Source organism: Lampetra planeri, chromosome 18, assembly GCF_965212315.1.
Source record: "Lampetra planeri chromosome 18, kcLamPlan1.2.h2, whole genome shotgun sequence".
Classification (NCBI taxonomy): domain Eukaryota; kingdom Metazoa; phylum Chordata; class Hyperoartia; order Petromyzontiformes; family Petromyzontidae; genus Lampetra; species Lampetra planeri.
In genome coordinates this window covers 3,088,160-3,109,256 of record NC_136124.1, presented here as the reverse complement: position 1 = coordinate 3,109,256, position 21,097 = coordinate 3,088,160, and the positions used below count along the sequence as shown (strand labels likewise).

Below are 21,097 nucleotides of genomic sequence, written 5' to 3'. Positions count from 1 at the left end.
ATAAAACACATGTTCTCATTATATGGTGCATAATAAAGGAGAACTATTATCCATTACTCTGTTGTCTAGGATTCCAATTATCCATGGGAGTCGTTGGGTCTCTGTAAAAACTGATTATCAGTGGCCCTATTCTTCCAAAAATCCGATTTTAATTGGATTTATAATTTTCTGAGATTTATTATCTGAGATTTTGAATTATTTGAGATTATCCAGTTTTTCCCCCCGCAGATAAAGGGTAAAATCGCAGATAACCTCACGGATATTATTATCCATGGCATTGGTCCACCACTTTGACACAGTTAATAGGAGTTCTCTATATTGCATGAATATGATCAAATTTGAGTATGTATTCTTGTTCATTGTTTTTACAGGCTAAATATTGCAAACCGCACAAATAGCTGAAATAACAAGTTCCGACAGCATTTTGTTTATACAAATTTAATCATTTGTCGACAACTCATTCGTATACAATTTACATTGTGGATGAAAGTTACACAGTACTAATTTGCCAGTGTTAAAATAGATCAAATATGACAATAGCTGGGATTGTTTAAAAAAAAATGTATGCACAAAAGTTCAGCATCTGAGATATCTCCCTTAAATGTGCGATGACAGTAGATGTACTCTGTTAATCATCATGTTCTATTCGCTGCTGAATGAAGACCCCCCATCCCTCACGGTCTTGCGATCCACAATGCATGTGCGGATGTCTTTGCTCCATCTCTGTGGTGGTCATCCTCTCAGACATGCTCCCTGCTTGGCTACCATTTAATCACCATTCTCATCCGTGTTCTATCATCCCTTTTTGTGATGTGTCCTACCCAAGCCCACTTTATGACTTCAAAATTATGTCTCTCATTTGTATTTGGTCCCTGATTCATGTGTTCCTATTCTGTCTCTCATTGCAATTCCCACCATGCATTTCTCTATACTTGTGTAATTTTCAACTTTTGTTCCATTTGCTTTGTCATTGACTATGTTTCCAATCCATATGTCATATCAGGTGATGCATTGAGTGAAAACTATCCTCAATAGGCAAATTGGTATTGCTTTATATTATCAAATGTAGTTTTGCAAAAGCACTACAACCTGCTTTTTCCTTCCCTATTTTATTAATAATTTTGAGCCTGGTCTGCCTTTGATAATTTCACTAGATATATACACTTCTGTTTGGTTCCAGTTGTGTCCCTACAACTCGTATTATTTTGTTCAATTAACCTGTGCGTAACTTTCGTTTTTTGTTATATATCTAATATTTATCTTTAGACCCCATTTTTTTCAGCCTTCTTTGAAAGTTCTTCAATCCTTTTTTGTGGTATTTACTGCTGGTTGTAAAAATGAGTATGTCACCAGTGGTGGTTAACACTTTCACTCTTTATCATTACAATTAAATTCACAGATAACAATACAACATTAAAGTAGAAACTTTATTGTGATAATGAATTTGCCCATTTGAAGAAAAAACTGTCGCTATTTCCCAGTAAGGATTACAATTTTAAATCATATTTTTATTTCACATATCCAAGCGCCAACTACCATTCACTATGTCGTAATGTGTTAATGTGACTAAAATGAACATTACTTACATATTCATCTATATGTGCGACTTTGCCATTCGTCCATGATGCACTTTGTAAAATTATACACCGTTTCGTGGATAATTATTTTAAATAACTCTTCGCTTTTATGGGTTGTGATTTCACAATATTTGATGCGTGGAGTTTTACTGCAACGATTGTGGATATGACAAAAATAACGAAGTCCAAAATGTATATAAATGCCTTGTATTCAATCTTGGATAGCAAATGATGATACAACTACATGTTGGCACCTTACTATATGAATGGAATCTCTACTAGATTATTTATTTATATTAAGTTTTAGATTTATTATAACATGTTGTGTTTCACAGACATTTCCAAATATTGATCCATTCAAATGTGTGCCACTTAATATTAACACATTTCACAGCTTATCCAGTTATGTATTTTTTGTAAAGAGCCACACAAAGAGGTCCACGTAAGATGTAAGTTGACAAATAAACGTTCACGATTGACTTAGCAAACAAGGTACATTTGTATTAACAAATTATGGACAGTTCTTCTTGTAAACAAATAGCTGGACGTGTACATAGCTGTCTGTTACAGGTCGAGATCCGTAAGATCACTGACTTTGTTGTTCCTGTTTATTTTCCTTTCACATTTCTGTCTGTAGTCCTTGTTCTCCGACTGAATGAGCTCCTCCGGCGTGTTGCCCAGAGGTGGCAGAAGCCGTTTTTTGCTGCCCCTATTCTCCGCAAGCCACTGCGGGGGCAATTCAAATGGCCCGAAACCAAACTGCGCCTTCAGAGAGGAAGTCTCTGCATTCGTTGTGCCGGGCAATGGGTCCTTCGACTCTTGGTCGTACAAAACTGGTGAAGCCTCCAAATCCGACATGAGCATCTTCTGGTTTGCGCCTTCCACCTTCGCACTTCCACCAGTGTGGTTTCCCACGAGAGGACCGGCCTCCCTGTCGTCTTCCTCGCTGCGCTTGAAAATTTCCTGCTGCCCGATCTGAAACATCTCCAGCAGCTGACTGCCCGAGCGCAGGGCACATGGCTCCTGGGCAGCCTCGCCCAACGGCACCGTGTCAGCTCCCACGGTGTTGCGACGGCTGTAGCGCCGCTGCAGTTGTGCCAGGGAGACGAGGATCCCCTTGCGGATGGGCTTGTTGGCGCCAAGGTAGAGCAGCGGGTTCACCAAGAGGGGCAATTTGGGGAACCAAATGGCCGTGAGCAACAAGGCCTCTGGGAGGTCCTGGCTGTCCACCACTGTCCGGTACACCTCCAGGATAAAGTATGGCAGCATGCACACCAAGAACACGGCGATCATGAGCAGCAGCATCGTCTGCAGCTCCGCCTCTCTCTGCGACAGGTAGGGGATTGAGATTGTGTTTTGTGGAGTCCGGAGGGCTGCGATGATGACCTTCTTTTTCTGGCTAGCACTGAGCGCACGGCGGATCATAATCATGCACGTGAATGTGACCACAATGGGCAGCAGCACCGTGGTGGCGTGGTAGATGATGGTGTAGATCAGCTGGGCTGGGGACGGCCTCTGTGAACTCTGCTGGCACGAGGTGGCACTGAACAGGTCGATGGTGTAGCTCATTCCAAACACGGGAAAGCTCGCGACCATCGCGTGTAGCCACACATAGACAACCAAGTCCCGGGCTTTGTTCTCCGATATCTTCCTTTCCAGAGGGTACAGCACAGAGTAGTACCTGCAAGATATATTAAATAATTGGTGTAAACACATGCTATCGATGAGCAGATTTCAATATAAGCACTTGGTAATTTGTGGAGTCAATTGTCATGCAATATATAAATCTCTAAATAATCAAATCACTAAAACCTAAGTGCCAACGCTGATAAATAATATTTCATTAAAGATACAGAAACTAAGTACTCACCTACAGCGTATGAACTATGCATACTCTCATCTGATATAACACATGCTCAATTTAAAAGAAAATACATTTGCAATTATTAATGTAAGAAAGAGCCTGATATGACGACACGTGCATTTAAATATGAACAACTCACTTGCATGAAGGCTCCATACTGTATTTATTTCAGCATGCCAATCATCATAACTAATAAACATTTATAATTTGCATGCCAAATCCAAAACAAAACACTAATAAACCTTAGACAAAAATAAGCAGCCAAACAAATATGCCAAAGGTTGCCCCTTTGACCTGTTCCATGAAATCAGACCCTATGAATTCCCAAGATTTACGAATGCTCTTTAATTAAGACGATGAACAGAATAAATTACGTTGAATTCACGTTACCATTATTAGCCCCATAGAGGAGTAAACATTTCTACAAAATCACTAAGCCCTGCACAGATCTGCAGCGACAGCCTAGCCCTCTGGGCTTACAGGCATCTGCCTGTGATTGGTAAGTTGTGGAGAGGCACCTGTCGATCGCGATCAGTCCGAAGGAGAGTACAAGGGCAGAGCAGAAGAGGCGGTGTGCAAACTTCAGTCCTCGGCAGAGGACGGGCAGATTGGCTAGCCAGGGGCAGCATTGCGGGTGGCAGCTGAGGAGTAGATCAGGGGGCATGCATGCCAGACCGGCACCAAGTCCGGCACCCGCCAGGTTCTGCAGGAATCGGCTCGTCACCGACTTAAACATGGCTGTCCGTCGTGTCGACCACAGCACCAGCAGGTTACCTGTGGAAATAAGAATCAGAGTAGCAAACGCTTGAATCATAAAAAAGCAACCGTTTCTGAGTCGAATCAACTAGCAGTTCGAATGCTGCCTGCGTGTGATACAATGTTGATGTTGCCCTCGTGTAATGGTTAGTAGACCGAGCTTGCTATTCAGCAGTGGCCAGTTACATCTCTCAGGGCGGCTGTTAAAATAATTAGGCATTTTTCATAAAACACCCACCTCTGTCGACCGAGCAGTATAAATGAGTACACCGCATAAAGTAAATCGGTAGGTCATGTGAAGTGGGGCTAGACTATGGTTACTCTTATCTCTTCCAAGAAGTCTGGCCAGCATGCAAAAGTAGACCAAATACCATTTAGCAGAGGTGGGACAAAGTCATTGTTATGCAAGTCCAAGTCGAGTCGCAAGTCATCAAATTCATGACTCGAGTCTGACTCGAGTCCAAGTCACATGACTCGAGTCCACATCTCATAGGTGGGACAAAGTCATTGTTATGCAAGTCCAAGTCGAGTCGCAAGTCATCAAATTCATGACTCGAGTCTGACTCGAGTCCAAGTCACATGACTCGAGTCCACACCTCTGCCATTTAGAGGGTATAGTAATAGGTTTTTACCCTGTACGCCTTTTGGCGTCATCTGGTCCAACACCAATGGAGGCTAGGCTCTAAGAAAAGCTGTCTCGGGTGTGGACCAATCAACTTCAAGGCAGAGAGGCAACAGGACAGTTGGCAGGGGGTGGGGAGTTGCAGACACAGATGCAGCAAAGGAGAAAGAGCGATCTCCCACTGAATGGAGGGTCCCTTTAGGGCTTTTATTCCATGTCTTATTCGTAAAAGAGACTTTAACATCAATACACTATCCCTGGCCCCAGATATTTACAAGTACTGTTTGTATAATGCCCGGGTAAAATATTTTGAGAAAATATACCAAAAATATTTTGAGAAAATGGTACTAGTTGTTAATGTAGCAACGTTTCGAATAGTTTTGAACTTAAACCATTACACCACTCGTGTCGCTGTACAGAAAGGAGGCTTTCGTGAAGAGTAGGCAGATGAAGAGGCAAAAAATAGTGAAGTTCTTCAGTGGAGATGACAGTCAACATTTTTTTATCAAACGTGGACTGCAAAGTGTTCCAATGCAGCTAGCATGGACATCCTTCAAATAAATGTTGGTTTTAAAGCTTTTACCAATCATCCCCTCCAAAACAAATAGTTAAAGCCTTCTCAAGACCTTTGTGGGTCAGTGTTACAACAACACTTATTTGCATTGCACGTTGTAAAAATCGGAACGAATATTCCATACCAAGATGTTTTTTTTTTCTTTATTAAAACACAGTGTGTTCACCACCTATTCCTCCACGCATGCATTTTTCAACAGTACATCTGCTGTTTTGGCAGGGTGTGAATCTGTCTTCTTGTGCTCTAAGCCTAATGTCGTGCTGTGTGCATACATCGATCAATTATGCATCACATTCATAAGCTGAATTGCTCATCATGTGCGCTGGTCCTTATGTCAGCGGCAGTGACGAGTGCTTCTAATTTATTGTTCATGATCTGCTGCTGGGTCTGCATGTCAATCAATGGTACCACGCATTTAATGTTTTTTTTTTCCCATCCGCTGTGGGATCTGGCAGAAGATAGCGTTGGCGAGATGTCATGGCATCAACAGCTTTGGCCATGATGACATTGTCATCTCTCTTGTTCATCACGTGCCTCAGCTCCACAGGTCACTTGATGGTGTCACGTGTTCAATGGTTATTCACAAAAGCAGAATCGGTGATTAAAAAAATCTAAATTTTAATAGTATGATATTTCAAAACGTATGTATTTAGCATGTTTTGACTGTGCCCCTTAATAATTGATAATAGATTTTGGTCTTGAATATTCATATTTTGCACGTGTGAAACCTCTTTTAATCCTAAGTGTAAATGTATGATGTTATGAGACCGTATAATTTAATTGTATTTTGCTTTACATTTTATTTCAAATGCACTTCAGCATGCATTTGAAATTAAATCCTTTCTCGGAGCAAAATGTAAATATTGCTCAAACAGTGTACACGTTTTTTTCCTCTCAAATCAGTCGACACCAAAATCTGTCTGCTGACGTCTGCTGCTGTCCAGTGCTAAATGACGTTACACAAATTCATCTTCTGCTGCCCAGTGCTGTCTGATGTTCATTGCTGCCCACTATTTCTAGTTGCTGCCTGAAGTTTACCAATGCCGTCTGTTTCCTGCTGCTGCTCACTGCGTCCTGCTGTTTTTGTCGGCGTCTGTGGCACTTATAATGCATAAACCCTGGCATGAGACGGTGCCACGGTGATGCACACTGGCCATGATGAGGCCTTGAGCAGTGCATGTAATGTATTCAAAATATTGCATACACCATCATGAAAATCCTAATCATGCAAGACATTGTAATTGACCTCAGGTATAAGCTTCAGTTGCATTGGTTAATTTGTTTTGAACACTTTCCAAGTATTATTAAAAGCATTGCTGCATAATCTCTGTTTGTCAATAATGGGGCAGGCATGATGACTCTTGTCAGAGTAATCCAATATAACCAAAGATGCAGCATATATGTTGCTTATAGGGACTCAGCCGATTGAAAATCGACCAAATTGTCAAGTTGGCTAAGTTCAAATTGCATAAGTACATCAATTCCCAAACTTGGGCAAGGCAATACAATAACAGCAAAGACAGTCCCAGACCACATCAAGACAACATAGTCCCTAAAATAAAAGTGCACATTAAAATTGAACATGGATGTATCGGTACAAAGTAACGTCTGTTTTTGAAGATCAAACTAATTAAGAGTATTGCATATATATATTGAACTTCTCTTGTACCGTACATAGCCAACCGTGTAAATCGGACGTGCATGGAATTGTCTCGTAAATCTATTTTCGGCAAATATTGCATTTAAAAAGGTATTGCTTGGGTTGACATGAAATTTTTAATTTGTCAAAATGCAGCTTGCCCTTAGCACCTTGAGATGACTCTATTGCTACGATTCAGTCACCTGTCAAAGGTGTGTAATGAAGCCACCTGTAACAGCATCCAATAAAGTCACAGCACAACGTGGTCAACAGAGCAGTTGACAGAAGTGTGTGGGGGTGGGGGGGTAATTTTCACCCTGCCAGCATAGCACGTTTCACAACAGCTTTCAGAGTTCACTTTCTGCTGAATAGGATGGACATTTCAATTTATAAAGAAGCCAACTGGAGAACGACACATTATAGGTGGTCTGATGAGAAGTATGCCGGTAACTTTGGGTTCACATCAGTGCGCTGGCACGGCTAACGTCCTTGGTTCAAATCCAGGCAGCCACCACAGATTATCCCGGGGAGCCACCAGAGTTCTGAAGTGTAAGTGAGTTGATGGTCTAAGCCTGGCCACCAAAGACTACAAATAAAAACACAAACCCACTACATTGAATATTGCTATTTATCTTAACTTGGGTGCATTACATATTTGACTGCCTTTCTCTGTAGTATGGCTTGTGGTAAGGTGCTTCCGATTAGCGTGTGTGATATGACGCAGGGTGACGCATTGCTCTGGGAGAGTTCTGAATATGATACTTCGTCCCACGAATTGATGCCAGTCGTGTGATTTGAATAAAATGCGGGGGAAACACAAAAATATTACGATAAGACTCGATTTGACTCCAGTGCTCCAGCCTGGTTGACAATAATATTCAATGTCGAATAGCAATATGGTGCTTATTACATTAGGCTGCATCCACACCTTGCAATTTATGTTGAAGCAACTCCCCTTAAAACGACCTTCGGTAATTTGGCTCACAATTGCTTTCTAAATTTACTGAAGGCATGTAATAGGCTGTTTAAGTCTGAAAGGAGTAACATTAATTCCTCTAGCTTGTGCTTGGAAATACAGTAAATGTATGTTGCAACCTTATGTGTTTCACAGTTGAAGCTCTTCCCCTTGAACTCCTCACTTAACAATCTTATCTATTCCAAGTAGAGATAATTAAACGGGAGTATCTGCAGCTAGCTATTCCCTAGGAATGTGTTTATTTAATTTCTATATTGATCCTGGCACTGTATTGATTTAAAAATTCACAAATCTAGTTATTTTACAATAACATAAGCCCATCTCAATGCAACTAAAACGAAGTAAGCAGAGATGTGATATTTTAAAGAAATGTCATTCCTGTAATGATTTTCATCGCTTGCAATGTCATGTGTCTCAATCCACAGCAAAATTCTAAAGAATAACTTCTGAAAATAAAGCGCAGTATATATTTCACCCCTCCTCTCTTCATATTTATCATTGATTACAGAACAATATTTGTTTTGGCACATATCGACTGACTTAAAATTGCAAAAAATATTTCCCAATATAGAACATTTTACAGCCGTAGTGTGTTGTCAATATTTTAGCCGCATATTTGTTATTCTATAGTCCATCAATGCTTTGATATTTGATACAATTGAGCATTTCCTCCGATGCTTACACAGATTGAATCATATTAATTGTTTTCAATATCCAGAGAAAAGTTGTGTTTTGGCAGAAAGTGTTAGTATGCGTTTGTGTTGCCACATGTTTTATCAGACAAAACCAAAAAATAACGGTTCATAGAGTGAAATCATGACAATTATTAGTAGACACAAGACAGGACCACAAACAGCCATTGTTTACAGATGCCTGTGAAACCAAGTACAGTGCAGACATATGATTGTATGTATATAATTTTGTGTCTTGGCTGAAACCACTGGGACCTTTTTACCTTCCTTCTAAAATAGAAAAAACCAATGCACCTTCAGGCAACATAATTCACTCCCAGTTGTAGCGTTGTTTGTATATGTAAAAAACAGTAACACCTTGAAATTAACAAAAACATATGTTGCTGTAAATGTTATTTAGCCTTTATATTTGTGAACGTTATATGTCAATTTGATATTTCATATTTAAATATGGTGCTACATCTGGCCACCGTGCAGAAATAATTATGATTTCACACCACATGCTCCCTTGTGAAATCGAAAAAAACACTCCCACACCCACCACTATCAAATTACCCATCTCACATTATTCCTTATTTCATTCACAAATTAATCCCGGCATTAAAATGTATTTATTTTGGATTTTATTTTTGAGCATAAAGGCATCACTAATAAAGAGCAGCATGTCACACACATTACACTTGGTGCCATCAAACGAATACTTAATAACAATACCAGTGCTTAAGCCATGCATATACAAGCATGGGGCTACAGTATTTCAATACTAAAGGGTAAAAATAAAACTGCATTTGAATGTTACTCAGTTACACAGTGAAATGTCTACGTCACAGTACATGTATATCAACTACCGTTTTATAGTTTTTATTGTAAATGTATTGTGAATTAATGTTTACTATTTGTTCTTTAATATTACATGTTTTATTTGGTTTATGATTTTAGATATTTTGATAATTTGTTTACATGTTTACTATATTGCTGTTTGTCCCAAGTTTCCCTTGAAAAATAGACTTTTAGTATCAAGGGAATTCACCTGGTTTCAACGAAGGACACACACATTCAATTTCAACTTAATACTATAACATTGCCTATGACCAAATCTCCCAGAATGTACCCAATCGCAAGCAGGGCTGAGATTAAATGGGTGATCACCATACAAAAACAGGTTGTCATAGGGCTTCTGGGCTAAGTTGTGGGCAGTAGAGGGTGAACCAGAAAGACTTCATCACAATTCTGGCAAATCACCTGATGAAGCTGGTTTTATCATCAGTGAAACGTCGTACTAAAATTGTAAATGTTGTGGGTTTACTGTCCAACACACAAGCGGTGTGCTGAAGTAGTCACTAATTGGCACGTTTTGTTTACGTTACAAACCTTACTAACTGGCTGTGCCGGGTGGTGGTGGGTTAAGGACACATTTATATTTACACGATCTAACCATGAAAAAAAAAACTTAATTATGGATACTATTGGTTGCGTAAGCCTACGGGTTAAAGCCATGTCTCTACCCCCATAGTTGTGCTCCCCACCTTCACCAACCAGCACTGACCAACATGGTGAACTTTGATCAAACCACGCCTACAACATGCACAGCACTGCAAGTCCCTCATCCAACAGCAGACTGACAAAAAGGCTGTACATGTAGTATAACAACAGTATTTTCAATCAATAAAACTTTTTAATCTAGCGCCCTTCACAATAAAATTCTTACAGAACACTTCACAGGTACGCATACCATTACATTAATACATTTTGGGTTACACAATATATTAGAAAAACGTATACACGTGAAGCAAACTGATGGGAAAAAAGAATGGGCACTGAATTGCCATCTTTGTCCAATCACTGTAAAGCGAGGTTGCAAACACGGTATTTGATTCTGGATTTACTGTGTGTGTATATAGCTTATTTTTTATAAAAATGCCTACAGTGACATGAAGCGGCTACTCAATCAGCTTAGTGGATTCTCAAATCATCTCGAGTAACATGCTTCTTGGTGTGCAGACACAGTGGAATCATTCACGGTTAATTGACTGGAAGTGCGCCAAGGAGAGAAGCACTAACATGCTAACATGCTTCAAACTGGGCCTGAGAGCCGCAATGCAAATGGAAACAAACGTAAAACCCATTTTATTTACCAGAAAAATATATTTTGTTTCATGGTTCAGCTTTTCGACGCAGCTTTCATTTGTAAATAGACGACTTTTACCAAAAGTACATTACCTATTTGAATCCCAGGCAACATGTTTTACCTTATATAAATGGCAATTTATGTGTATTTACAAAAATATTTTTTAAACGTGGGTTACATTGCATTCAATTAGTAACCATAGACACAATCAGTGGAGAGTGGCAAGGCACTGCAAAGTGGACATCTTTACATCTGTTGCCAAGCAACCAAATTGTAATAAGTGCATTCAGAACTGAGTTCGTGAGTTACATGCAAAGCTGTGGTCACATGCCTTGGGTGCTGTATGACAAAGTCAATACTTCTGAATGGGATGAACAATACAAATGCAATGCAAATAACATATGGCATATACTACTTTTCGTTTTGTTTTTTTTACATGGAAATGCATTTACTCATTGGGCCGGTGAACGTTAACTACAGCATCTGTTCAAATGAGACTGTGACCTCTCTTGGGACACCACGATTGGTGATCATGCAGTAACACTTGGCTGGGTCAATATGAGGGTTTTAATGGGTTCCAGACTCACTATAGGAGAATATTCCTTTTTGCAAGGCACGACAAAAGAGCTTACGGCTCTCATTAATGAATATAAATCATATATAATTCTCTCAAGTGTGCGTTGTTAATATATGAAAATTATCCATCTTCACTTTCCAGAAGTTTACAGTATTATATTCATAGCCACGTAACTTGTTTTTATTTGCCACTGAAATTGTTTGTTTCATGAATATTAAAGTGTGCAATGGGTGCTGCTAAAATACTCAGCACTGCAGGTGCACAAATTTATGAATATCCTGGACATGGTGTTTCATTTGTCATTTCAAAAAGAGGCTATGCTAAAAACTACGTTGTTATTGAACCTTGATTTAACACACAGTTGACAAAGCATTTGAAAATATGGCACTGCGTTTTAAAGTTAAATTATCGCCAAATATCAAAGCCATATAGATATGCACAACTAACAGTCTTATTCACCTAAATATGTAAAAAGGACAAAAGCTATATTCACTAAACTGAATAAAGCATAATTTACACAACTTAGCCATAGGGTAACTTAAGAAAGAAAAAATCTATCTCTGGGAAATTGAATTACATTTTCAGAAAAACACAGTATATAATTTATACAAGAGGATAGCAGCAAGCCACATATATTATTTTTGATAAGCAATGTACTGTTGACATGACATCTGTACAACAATATACATTTATTAAATACTATCTGTTGATAAAGGATGTATTATTACATGATGTATTTTTTTCTGAGCGCATGCCTCTTCCTCAATAACGACTTCTTTATGGGGTTGTGAGGCAATTAACATTGTCAAGCTATTGCATATTCTTGGGTCTTTCGGTAAAGTTACGTAGATAGGTTATTTTCTTTGAACCTATCTACGTGACTTTACCGAAAGACCCAAAGAATATGAATTCCTGCAGTCACGGAAGCTTTAAGTCAAGATTTAGGCTATTGCATATTCTTAAAATTAGACTCTGGCCTCATACACATTGCTGTGTTCATGGCCATTGGCAATTAATCGTATCAATGTCGTTTTTGAGCACATACTCACCAAATAACTACGGAGCAAAAAAACCTGATTGTGTTCCTTCGCTCCCATCCCAGCCTATGCATCAACATTACAGGATTTTGCATATATATGAAAAACAAAGCACGGTGCATTTTGTCGTGCCACTTAATACAGAACAGCCATCTAACATTCCATTTGGTTTCCATTGCCTTCTCCATGCTGTGTTCGAATAGAATAGGCTAAAGCATATAACTTAAGTGGTGGCTCTAAAATCTTCTTTTCAATTGGAAAGCATCATGCATGTCAGGGAGATGGGCAGCAAGGTAAGACGAGGTGTATGGATACAAGAGATGCTACCTAGGACGTGACTGCACCAAAACAAAACCAGCGAACATTGCGAATTCCAGCAGACATTCTCAGGGAACACACAAATTAGGCACTGCCTCAATTGCCTGACCCAATTATCCCCGCTATCAATATCGTTATTGTTATCGTGGACCTGTTACGTAAATAGCAATACATTATTCTAAAAATAAAATCCAATAATTGTACTCATCCCAAAGTCCGCCCTGCACTGCTTTTATTAAGAATGTGATCGATGAATTCTCTGACTCCTGCAAATTAACACCACAGAGGAATAATCAACTAGGCTGCAGAGATGTGCCTTGCATCAGATACGTTACACCTGCTAGTGGGTGTAATGTAATTTGTTATATATTCAATATCCCGAGTTCCCTTTACAACCTCCAGCAAATATCCCCACTCAAACAGTGAATAGCACAATCCCAACGACATTGAGACGCATATGGGAGGGTACTACTTTGCTATGGTGTTTTGCAGAGGATATTGGGAGAATATCTTAATTTTATTAAAAAAGCTTTACAAAAAAATGGGTTACCTTGAATTTCTCCACGTCAAAATATGTTTTAGTCAATGATCCCAATTGGCATTTTTGGTTTACTATATTTAGCAAGTAAATTCAGGCCCAGTTTGAACCCTGAGGGTCTCATAAGCAGAGTTGGGTTGGTTAAATACTGTTTGGGTTGTCAAATGTTATTGGAAAAGCACTCGATTTGCAAGATGGGTCCCTGTTGTTTACAAAAACGAGGGTAATTGAGGTAACTATAATAGGATGAATTACACGTCAAATAAATCTTTGCTCCAATTATAAATAACGTAAATAACCTTCCTTCCTACGTATAAAAATGATGTTTCCCTCAAATAAATGAATGTAATTAATATATTGTTTTTAAAATAATATGTTTGGCTATTATAACTAGAAGATACACTAAATACACCGGCATACGCGATGTTTATATGACAGTAATTAAAATAGCACGGCTACCTATCTCTCCCAGGCAAATGCGATGATTTCTTAGACAACGGTTTGTGGATCAATGAACGCTGGGCAGAGCTCACACGCCCAATGCCGCACAATGAGCCGCACTTGATGGGAGGTTTTCAGCACCACAAAAGTTGACAGCGCCGCTCTATTCAAAATCAGCTACGCTCCGCCTTACTTGGCGTTTTAACATTAAATCCGACTTCACATGTTTTATTTCAACACATTGTGCGATTTGTGAAGATCCAAAATGCCAACAAGCACTGACATATTAAAAAAATATATAAACACTCAACACCTTGGCCAATAGCACTGCCCTAAAAGGAAAACAATACTGTAATAGGCGACGTTTCAGGCAACGGCTCTTCATCGTGGCAGACAACAGATATAACAAGCACTGGCTTGCTGCGTAGAAAAAGTGCTTTACAAAAACTGTCACGTTGTGTGTGTGTATATACTATATTTATGCTGCACTGAGGCCAAGGACGCCCTCACGTCTCGCTGTGTGTGTGGAAATTCGACGAGATGGCTCCGTTAATAAGCGGGTGGGAGTGATTGAGAGGAGAGAATAGCCTCGTGTCACGTCCACACGTCCACTTTGGTTTCATGTGGAATCACCGCTGACCGGCTGATGTCGACGTTTTTTCTTCATCTTCTTCTATTGTACTGCGGCACTGGCTATATGCATGATTAAATTTGCTCTACACCGATTTGAACCCAGGATCAAAGGGTACCTGTATATGTATTCATACGATCATGTGTGCATCATAATAGTGTGCCATCAGCCATGTTCAATCCACTGATTGATGCAGACATCTGCGCGTTATTACTCGGGACCAATGCCAATTCCACACACCATATCAAATCTAAACCACACGCGCGATTCCATTACGCACGATCGCATTTTATACACACAGGCACGTGCATATATGCCGTACCGTGATTATCAAGTACTAAACGCATATAAGCCACCATTTAATTGATAGGCGTATTCACCTAGCATGTGAACATCCCGTCCTATAAAGTGCCGTTTAATCGTTACGGTTCCATTCATTAAAGTAATATTTGTGCCTTGATTGTACAGTAATGTATTGTATATTATGTCTATAATTTGCTGTCTAGTCTATACCATCCATCTGTACTGGCCATACTTCATAATGTGTACTGTCTCCTATATAGTATGAGAACTCTGTATACCGTCTACTGTATGTATTTGTACGATCTGTACTGTCTCGATTGTGCTCTCTGCAGTGTGTGCCATCTGTACTGACTACACTCTTGGTTTGTGTTCTTTGACACGTACTGCCTTGTTTGTACGATCCGTGCTCCCTGTACCCTCTAAATATTGTATGATATCGATGTTCTCTCTACTTTGCACAGTCTCGTCTGTATTGTGTCGTCAGAACTGTTTTTTTGTCCCTTTTGTCTTCCCCCCCCGTCCGTCCGTACATGAACACAAAAGGGTAATTAACGAAAAATTTACATAACTTCATACCAATCTATTTCTACACGCACTATCGGACTCAAGTATCGCGACCCGAACAATCTATTAGGATCGATTGTTACACGCCTAAAATATTAAGTCATGATACAAACACACACAGGACTACCCCATACATTCGCACACGAAAACAAACATTTATTTCCTATGCAACAGTATGATTTATGTCTGCGTACAATTTATTACACATGATAAATTAATATTAGCGAAGGAGTTGTGATCCCATTGCAGTTGCATTAGTAGTAAACATACACGCACACATATATAGAGTACACACCTAATGTTAGCCTAGGAGCAAATCATCCCATATGCGCCCTGATCTTATTACAACTCCGAAGCTAAGCAGGTTTTCAGCCTGGTTAGTGCTCGGGATGGACGACCACCAAGCATAAAACTGGCTTTGTAGGTAATGTCGACTACTGCAGGGCTACATTGTCAGCAGACGGCAGCGGAGCAACATCTATTGTTGTGCTGTACTGTTGTCCAACGTCTATGCTACTCATCTTCCTCTACCCTTACTGACCAGCGTGAAGTATGGTCGAATAACGCTGGGGCAGACCTCATCCAACAGTGGATTGTCAGAGTCCACACATGCAGTGTTGTGTTCAGCCTGTGTCAGTGTTAATCTCGTGGCTCTACATCTGCCCGCATGAAAATATGCCTTGCAACATTATTCAACAAATCAGTTTAAGCCATTCGCAAAAACGTAATTAGTTTTTGCGATGCATACTGTACAGTATTTAAAATTCAAGACATTTAAAATCAGGTATCCACTTAACACCCACGTGGTCTCAATGAGCTCTTGTTTCTTAGTCATGAAGGTCAAATAGAAAAATATGTGGTGAGAATACTTCGTATACAATATGCGTGTATAGTTGCAGCCCCTACGACGAAATCATCAGATCTCAAACTAAGCTGAGCATTGTAGGACTCGGGCTGCTGCAAGGTGGCCAGGAGATGCCAGTACAGCCATGGATTCTTGGATCCATCTGTGCCGAGTTGTTGGCATTACACTTACTTGTATGGCGCATCGTGGGTTCTCCCACATGCACAAATACTTATCAATGGAGCTGCTCACCATTCATGCTAATGCAGTTCCGTGTTGAATAATGTGTAGAACAATTCGTATCCAGTGCTGTTTCATTATTCCAAGATAAATAAATAAAGCCTCCCCCCACGCCATATCAATCACGTGCAATGGGGGTGTGGCAGGGAATTCGCCATACTTCACCACGCTGGTCAATGCGGATTGGGGGGCAGAACCGGTTCAGATTCTCACTCCGCCACTAATGTTCGCCGCGAATAGGAATCTCACACACTCGGGTCGCCGCGGGGGTTCATAGCGCAGTCCGCTAACCACTACGCCACCACTTCACCAGTTATTCCTGTATACGAAACACACCGTCCACATCATCACCACCACCACCACCAGCAGCGTTACCTATGATAGAGCCGGCCAGGATCACGACCTGCACCCCCGTAGCGAAGTCTCGGTAGTGCTGCATCTGCCAGTCCAGCATGGCCAAGGTGCCCCCTGGATCGGTCGTATTGTCCGGTGGCAACCCTCTTCCAGCGGCCAGCGAGGCTGGAGTTGGGCCACCACCACCACCACCTCCTCCTCCTCCTATTCCTCCTCCTGCACCGCCACGTCCACCGCCACCGCCGTTGTCCGGGTCACCCTGGGGCCCTGAGCTCCTGGCTTCCGACACGGAGAGGATGGGCAGCTGCCCGTCCGTAGCTAACGCGTACGGCACGTCCATTGCGACACCGTTGCTCAAGGGAGACGTGTCTGTGTGTGTGGAAATATAAGAAGATGTGTGTGTGGATGAATATATAGAGAGACAGCCCTATGTGTGCGTGCGTGAAAGTGGCAGAGATGGAGTAGATGGGGACCCCTGTATTTAGAGAGATGAAGAGACGGAGACCCGATGCTAATTCCCCATCAACACTCTCTCTCTCTCGCTCTCTCTCTCTCATATACCTCAGTGCTACCCTCTCCTCGCCCCAACCATCCTCCCTCGTCCCTCCTCCTCCGATTATTCAACGTGATGCCTGCACCACGGCATTCGAATGCGCATGTTGCCTAGAAACCCCCTGCTGGCGACTGCGTGCGAGAGAGAGAGAGAAGCCCCCCGTAAAATACGAAACGTTTCCACGTTACCGTTCACAATGTACGTACGAGATGCGCTATAAATACAACTAGGAGCTGACAATGATTCATAATCAACGTCTTTGGGTTAGATCGCGTTATTTATAAATGTGTTGTAACCCTCCACCACCCGACACGGCCAATCAGCAAAAAAGTGTCACGTTTACAAAAAGACAAATAGTTCACTACTATAGCCCACCGGTGTGTTGAAACGTGAAACCACAACATTTACAATGTTTGAGTAGTACGACGTTTCGCTGGTAATTGCATCCAGCAGCATCATCGGGCAATTCGCCAGAATGGTGAGGCTCTGCTCTTGCTCTCGGTCTTAAAATGATGGCCTCTGTCGGATTTCTATCGGTATTAGCGTCACACTCTTATGATATTTTCTCCATTGAGTTGTATAAAATATTCTCATATCTGGCTTTCACAACAATGAAAACCCCCATTTGCATCAATCCAAGACAAGAAACAGTAAAAAAATAACCCGTAAAAACAACGTTTTTCAATATAAATCCTTTATATGCGTGGCGGCTAGAGTCCTCTCGTCCTCTGGCTTGAGATGGCTGCCACCTATGGGTCAGATGATTGCCTGCCACCGTTAAGCAATTGGTAATTAAATATTAAAAAAATTCCTAAAAAGTGTAACATTTTGGAAAAAAATTTCACGAAAATTCATTGTCACGCACAACGAGTCTGTGTGGAAAATGTCAGCTCGATTGGATCACGGGAAGTGGGTTAAAAAACGACCGAAAGATTTGCACGGTCGCAAGCATGCAAGCAAGCAAGTGAACTTAATATAAAGGATTTAACAAGTAAACCCGTAAAAACAAAGTTTTTCACTATAAATCCTTTATATGCGTGGCAGCGAACTTAATATAAAGGATTAAAAATATATTCGCCTGTGGATCGATCCCGCGACCTTTGGCATGGAAAGCAAAGGCGCTACCAACTGCGCTACTCCGCCACGGCCTGTGGAGGGGTTACGCTCTGGGCTCTTATACTGTGACGTTCAGCCAAAGCGATGAATGAGTTATATTTGAATATATGTAAAAAAAAAAATTTTGCCTAAAAAGTATACAATTTTGGGAATTTTTTTCACGAACATGAATTGTCTGTCACAACGAGTCTGTGTGGAAAATGTCAGCTCGATTGGATCACTGGAAGTGGGTTAAAAAACGAGCGAAAGATTTGCACGGTCCTAAGCAAGCAAGCAAGCACGCAAGCAAGCAAGCACGCAAGCAAGCACGCAAGCAAGCAAGCACGCAAGCAAGCAAGCAAGCACGCAAGCAAGCAAGCACGCAAGCAAGCAAGCAAGCGAACTTAATATAAAGGATTTAAAAAGTAATTACCTCACAATATTCGTGACCCAAAGTTGACAATTTTCCTTAAACGTGTATCACCCATCATAAGCTCCAAATACTAGTTTTCATAGCTATAGCTTGAAAAATAGTATATGTTGGAGAGGGGGGGGGGCACTATTTGATTGCATAATCTGATGTCACATTTGGATTCATCTCATAGAAAACCTCCAGCCTCAAAGTACCCATTTCAATCGAGCTATATTCAAGAGCAAACATCTTCACAAGTATTGCCAATCCCCCTCACCCCTCAATTGAATTTTTGGGATCCAAAATAAATAAGTACAATATTTGTATTTATTTGTGCTAAATGTACGTGAGCTTCATGCCCCTTCGAGTACACAGTTTACGGGTCAGGCATTCGCAATACAGTATATACCATGTATTAGATATGTATTTTGTATGGCAGCTGATAGTGATGAGTGTGGTGAGATTTGTTTTTATTTGCGCTTATAGAAACATTTCCACGTTTTAATATGTTGAGGTTGTCTGTCACATCGTAGATATAAGCAGGGCTGCTCTCATACAGCTTATGAAAGCAAGCTTATCAGTCGTGTGTAATTGTATATCTAAGAGAGCAGAGAATGCCCTCTTAGATATAACAACAGCGTGCCCCACTTGGTAAGAATGCATTACATCTTGAATTGAATACGGTGATGATAAAATTACCGAACAGTACAATCACGGTTTAAAGCGACACGGTAGCAGATCAGTGCATGTAACAAAAACACATCGTTTGTTTCATTTTATAGATGATGTCTGCAGAATGTCGAGTGTGTGGAAGCTTAGCACGATGCAAGTGGGATGGAGGCACAATGTACGTACTATGTTGAACTTCTTTCGCACCGTACGCAGCCAACCATGCAAACCGGAGATGCGGGGGATGGACAGGAAACTAAACACAAAACGCAGTTCGAAAAAAATTCGTTTTCAATCGGGATTGGAAGATCTTGACAGAACATTTAAATTTTAATAATGTTCAATGTGTTGATGTGAACCCAGCATTTTGATAAAGTTTGGGATCTTTTCCCCGCATAAAGCACTGGTGTCAGACAATTTGATGGATGATACGCTGATAGTCACACTCACGATTTGGCCGTATACACTACAAATCCCTTAATCTTTCAGCTGACAGCACACAAACGGCTGTACATTCTACAGGATCATCCCTGCCACTAATGTACAGCGCTTTATCAATTTATTGCTGGATGAAGACCACTCCGCACATTTCAGCCATGGAGGGATGTTTGATTTTACTTAACCACACTTATATTCTTGGTTCTTTCGGTAAAGTCACGTAGAAGGGAAATAATATTTTTTATTATTTTATTATTTCCCTTCTACGTGACTTTACCGAAAGAACCAAGAATATGAATCCCTGCAGTCACGAAAGCTTTAAATCAAAATTTAACCACACTTGTCAATGTAGGTTGGTAAAGGGGGTGCCGATCATCTTTTCAGATATTGCCCACCACTGGTGTCAGCTGTGGCTGGGAATACAATTCATGTCGCCGGGTTCATAGTACAATTGCATTATGATAAAAAATATATACGATACAACTATTTTGAGATCTATTTTTGACAATCTTATTGTGGTTGTGGACATAACAGATGGCTCTTCACAATGGCAGACGCAATTTTCAGCCTCCATTCCTTTACCATTGTCAACAGTCTCCCTGAAATTATAATTGACGTGGACAATATTTTGGGTATATGAAGATACGTGCGAATTCATGTGTTTACCCCTGACAGATCATGCATATCAAGTGGCAATTGCGAACCGATCATAGCAACAAAACTCACGTTCAGTGATTCACAACTTAGAGCTCACTGACTTAATATGAGTGAATATCTATGGTGAATATTTGGAAAAGGAAAAGTCATTGATCTATGTTTAAAGGAACAGTTACCACCATAAAATGTCGGATTAATATAAGGATGTTGTGGAAACGATTATTTGTATCTTCTTAAAATGTCTCAATTGCGATAGACAGTGCCTCTGTTCGGAATTTAAATACAAACTCTAAATGGATTATGCTGTATGGCACATGAGCTGTTTAAAAAAAAAACGAATTCTTTCTTTATTGAAAATACTTCATAAACAGAATAATGATGGAAACATGGACAAAAGACGCCAATAGCAGAAAAACCTTAAAAGCTCCGTTATTCAAGTGACTACCACAGGAAAGCAAATTGTTTCATGTTTGCATGCATTGTGTTGTGATTTACAATGTCACAATCAAATATGCTTCCACTGGGGGCCAATGCATTTCAAACTGCGCCGTTTTCATGGCAACAGCCTGCAGCGTGGGGCAAAGATGCTCTTACTTGC

General features: G+C 40.5%; 1 protein-coding gene across 1 annotated transcript; it reads right to left on the bottom strand.

The window, feature by feature from the left end:
- Nucleotides 1–422: 422 nt before the first annotated feature.
- GPR176 (G protein-coupled receptor 176) lies at nt 423–17,258 on the bottom strand. The gene is made up of 3 exons (XM_078602292.1): nt 16,697–17,258; nt 3,960–4,215; nt 423–3,258 (listed from the first exon to the last, which is right to left on the bottom strand). The coding sequence occupies exons 1-3, from the start codon at nt 17,013–17,015 to the stop codon at nt 2,142–2,144; spliced, it is 1,692 nt and encodes a 563-aa protein (XP_078458418.1). The 5' UTR covers nt 17,016–17,258; the 3' UTR covers nt 423–2,141.
- Nucleotides 17,259–21,097: the final 3,839 nt, after the last annotated feature.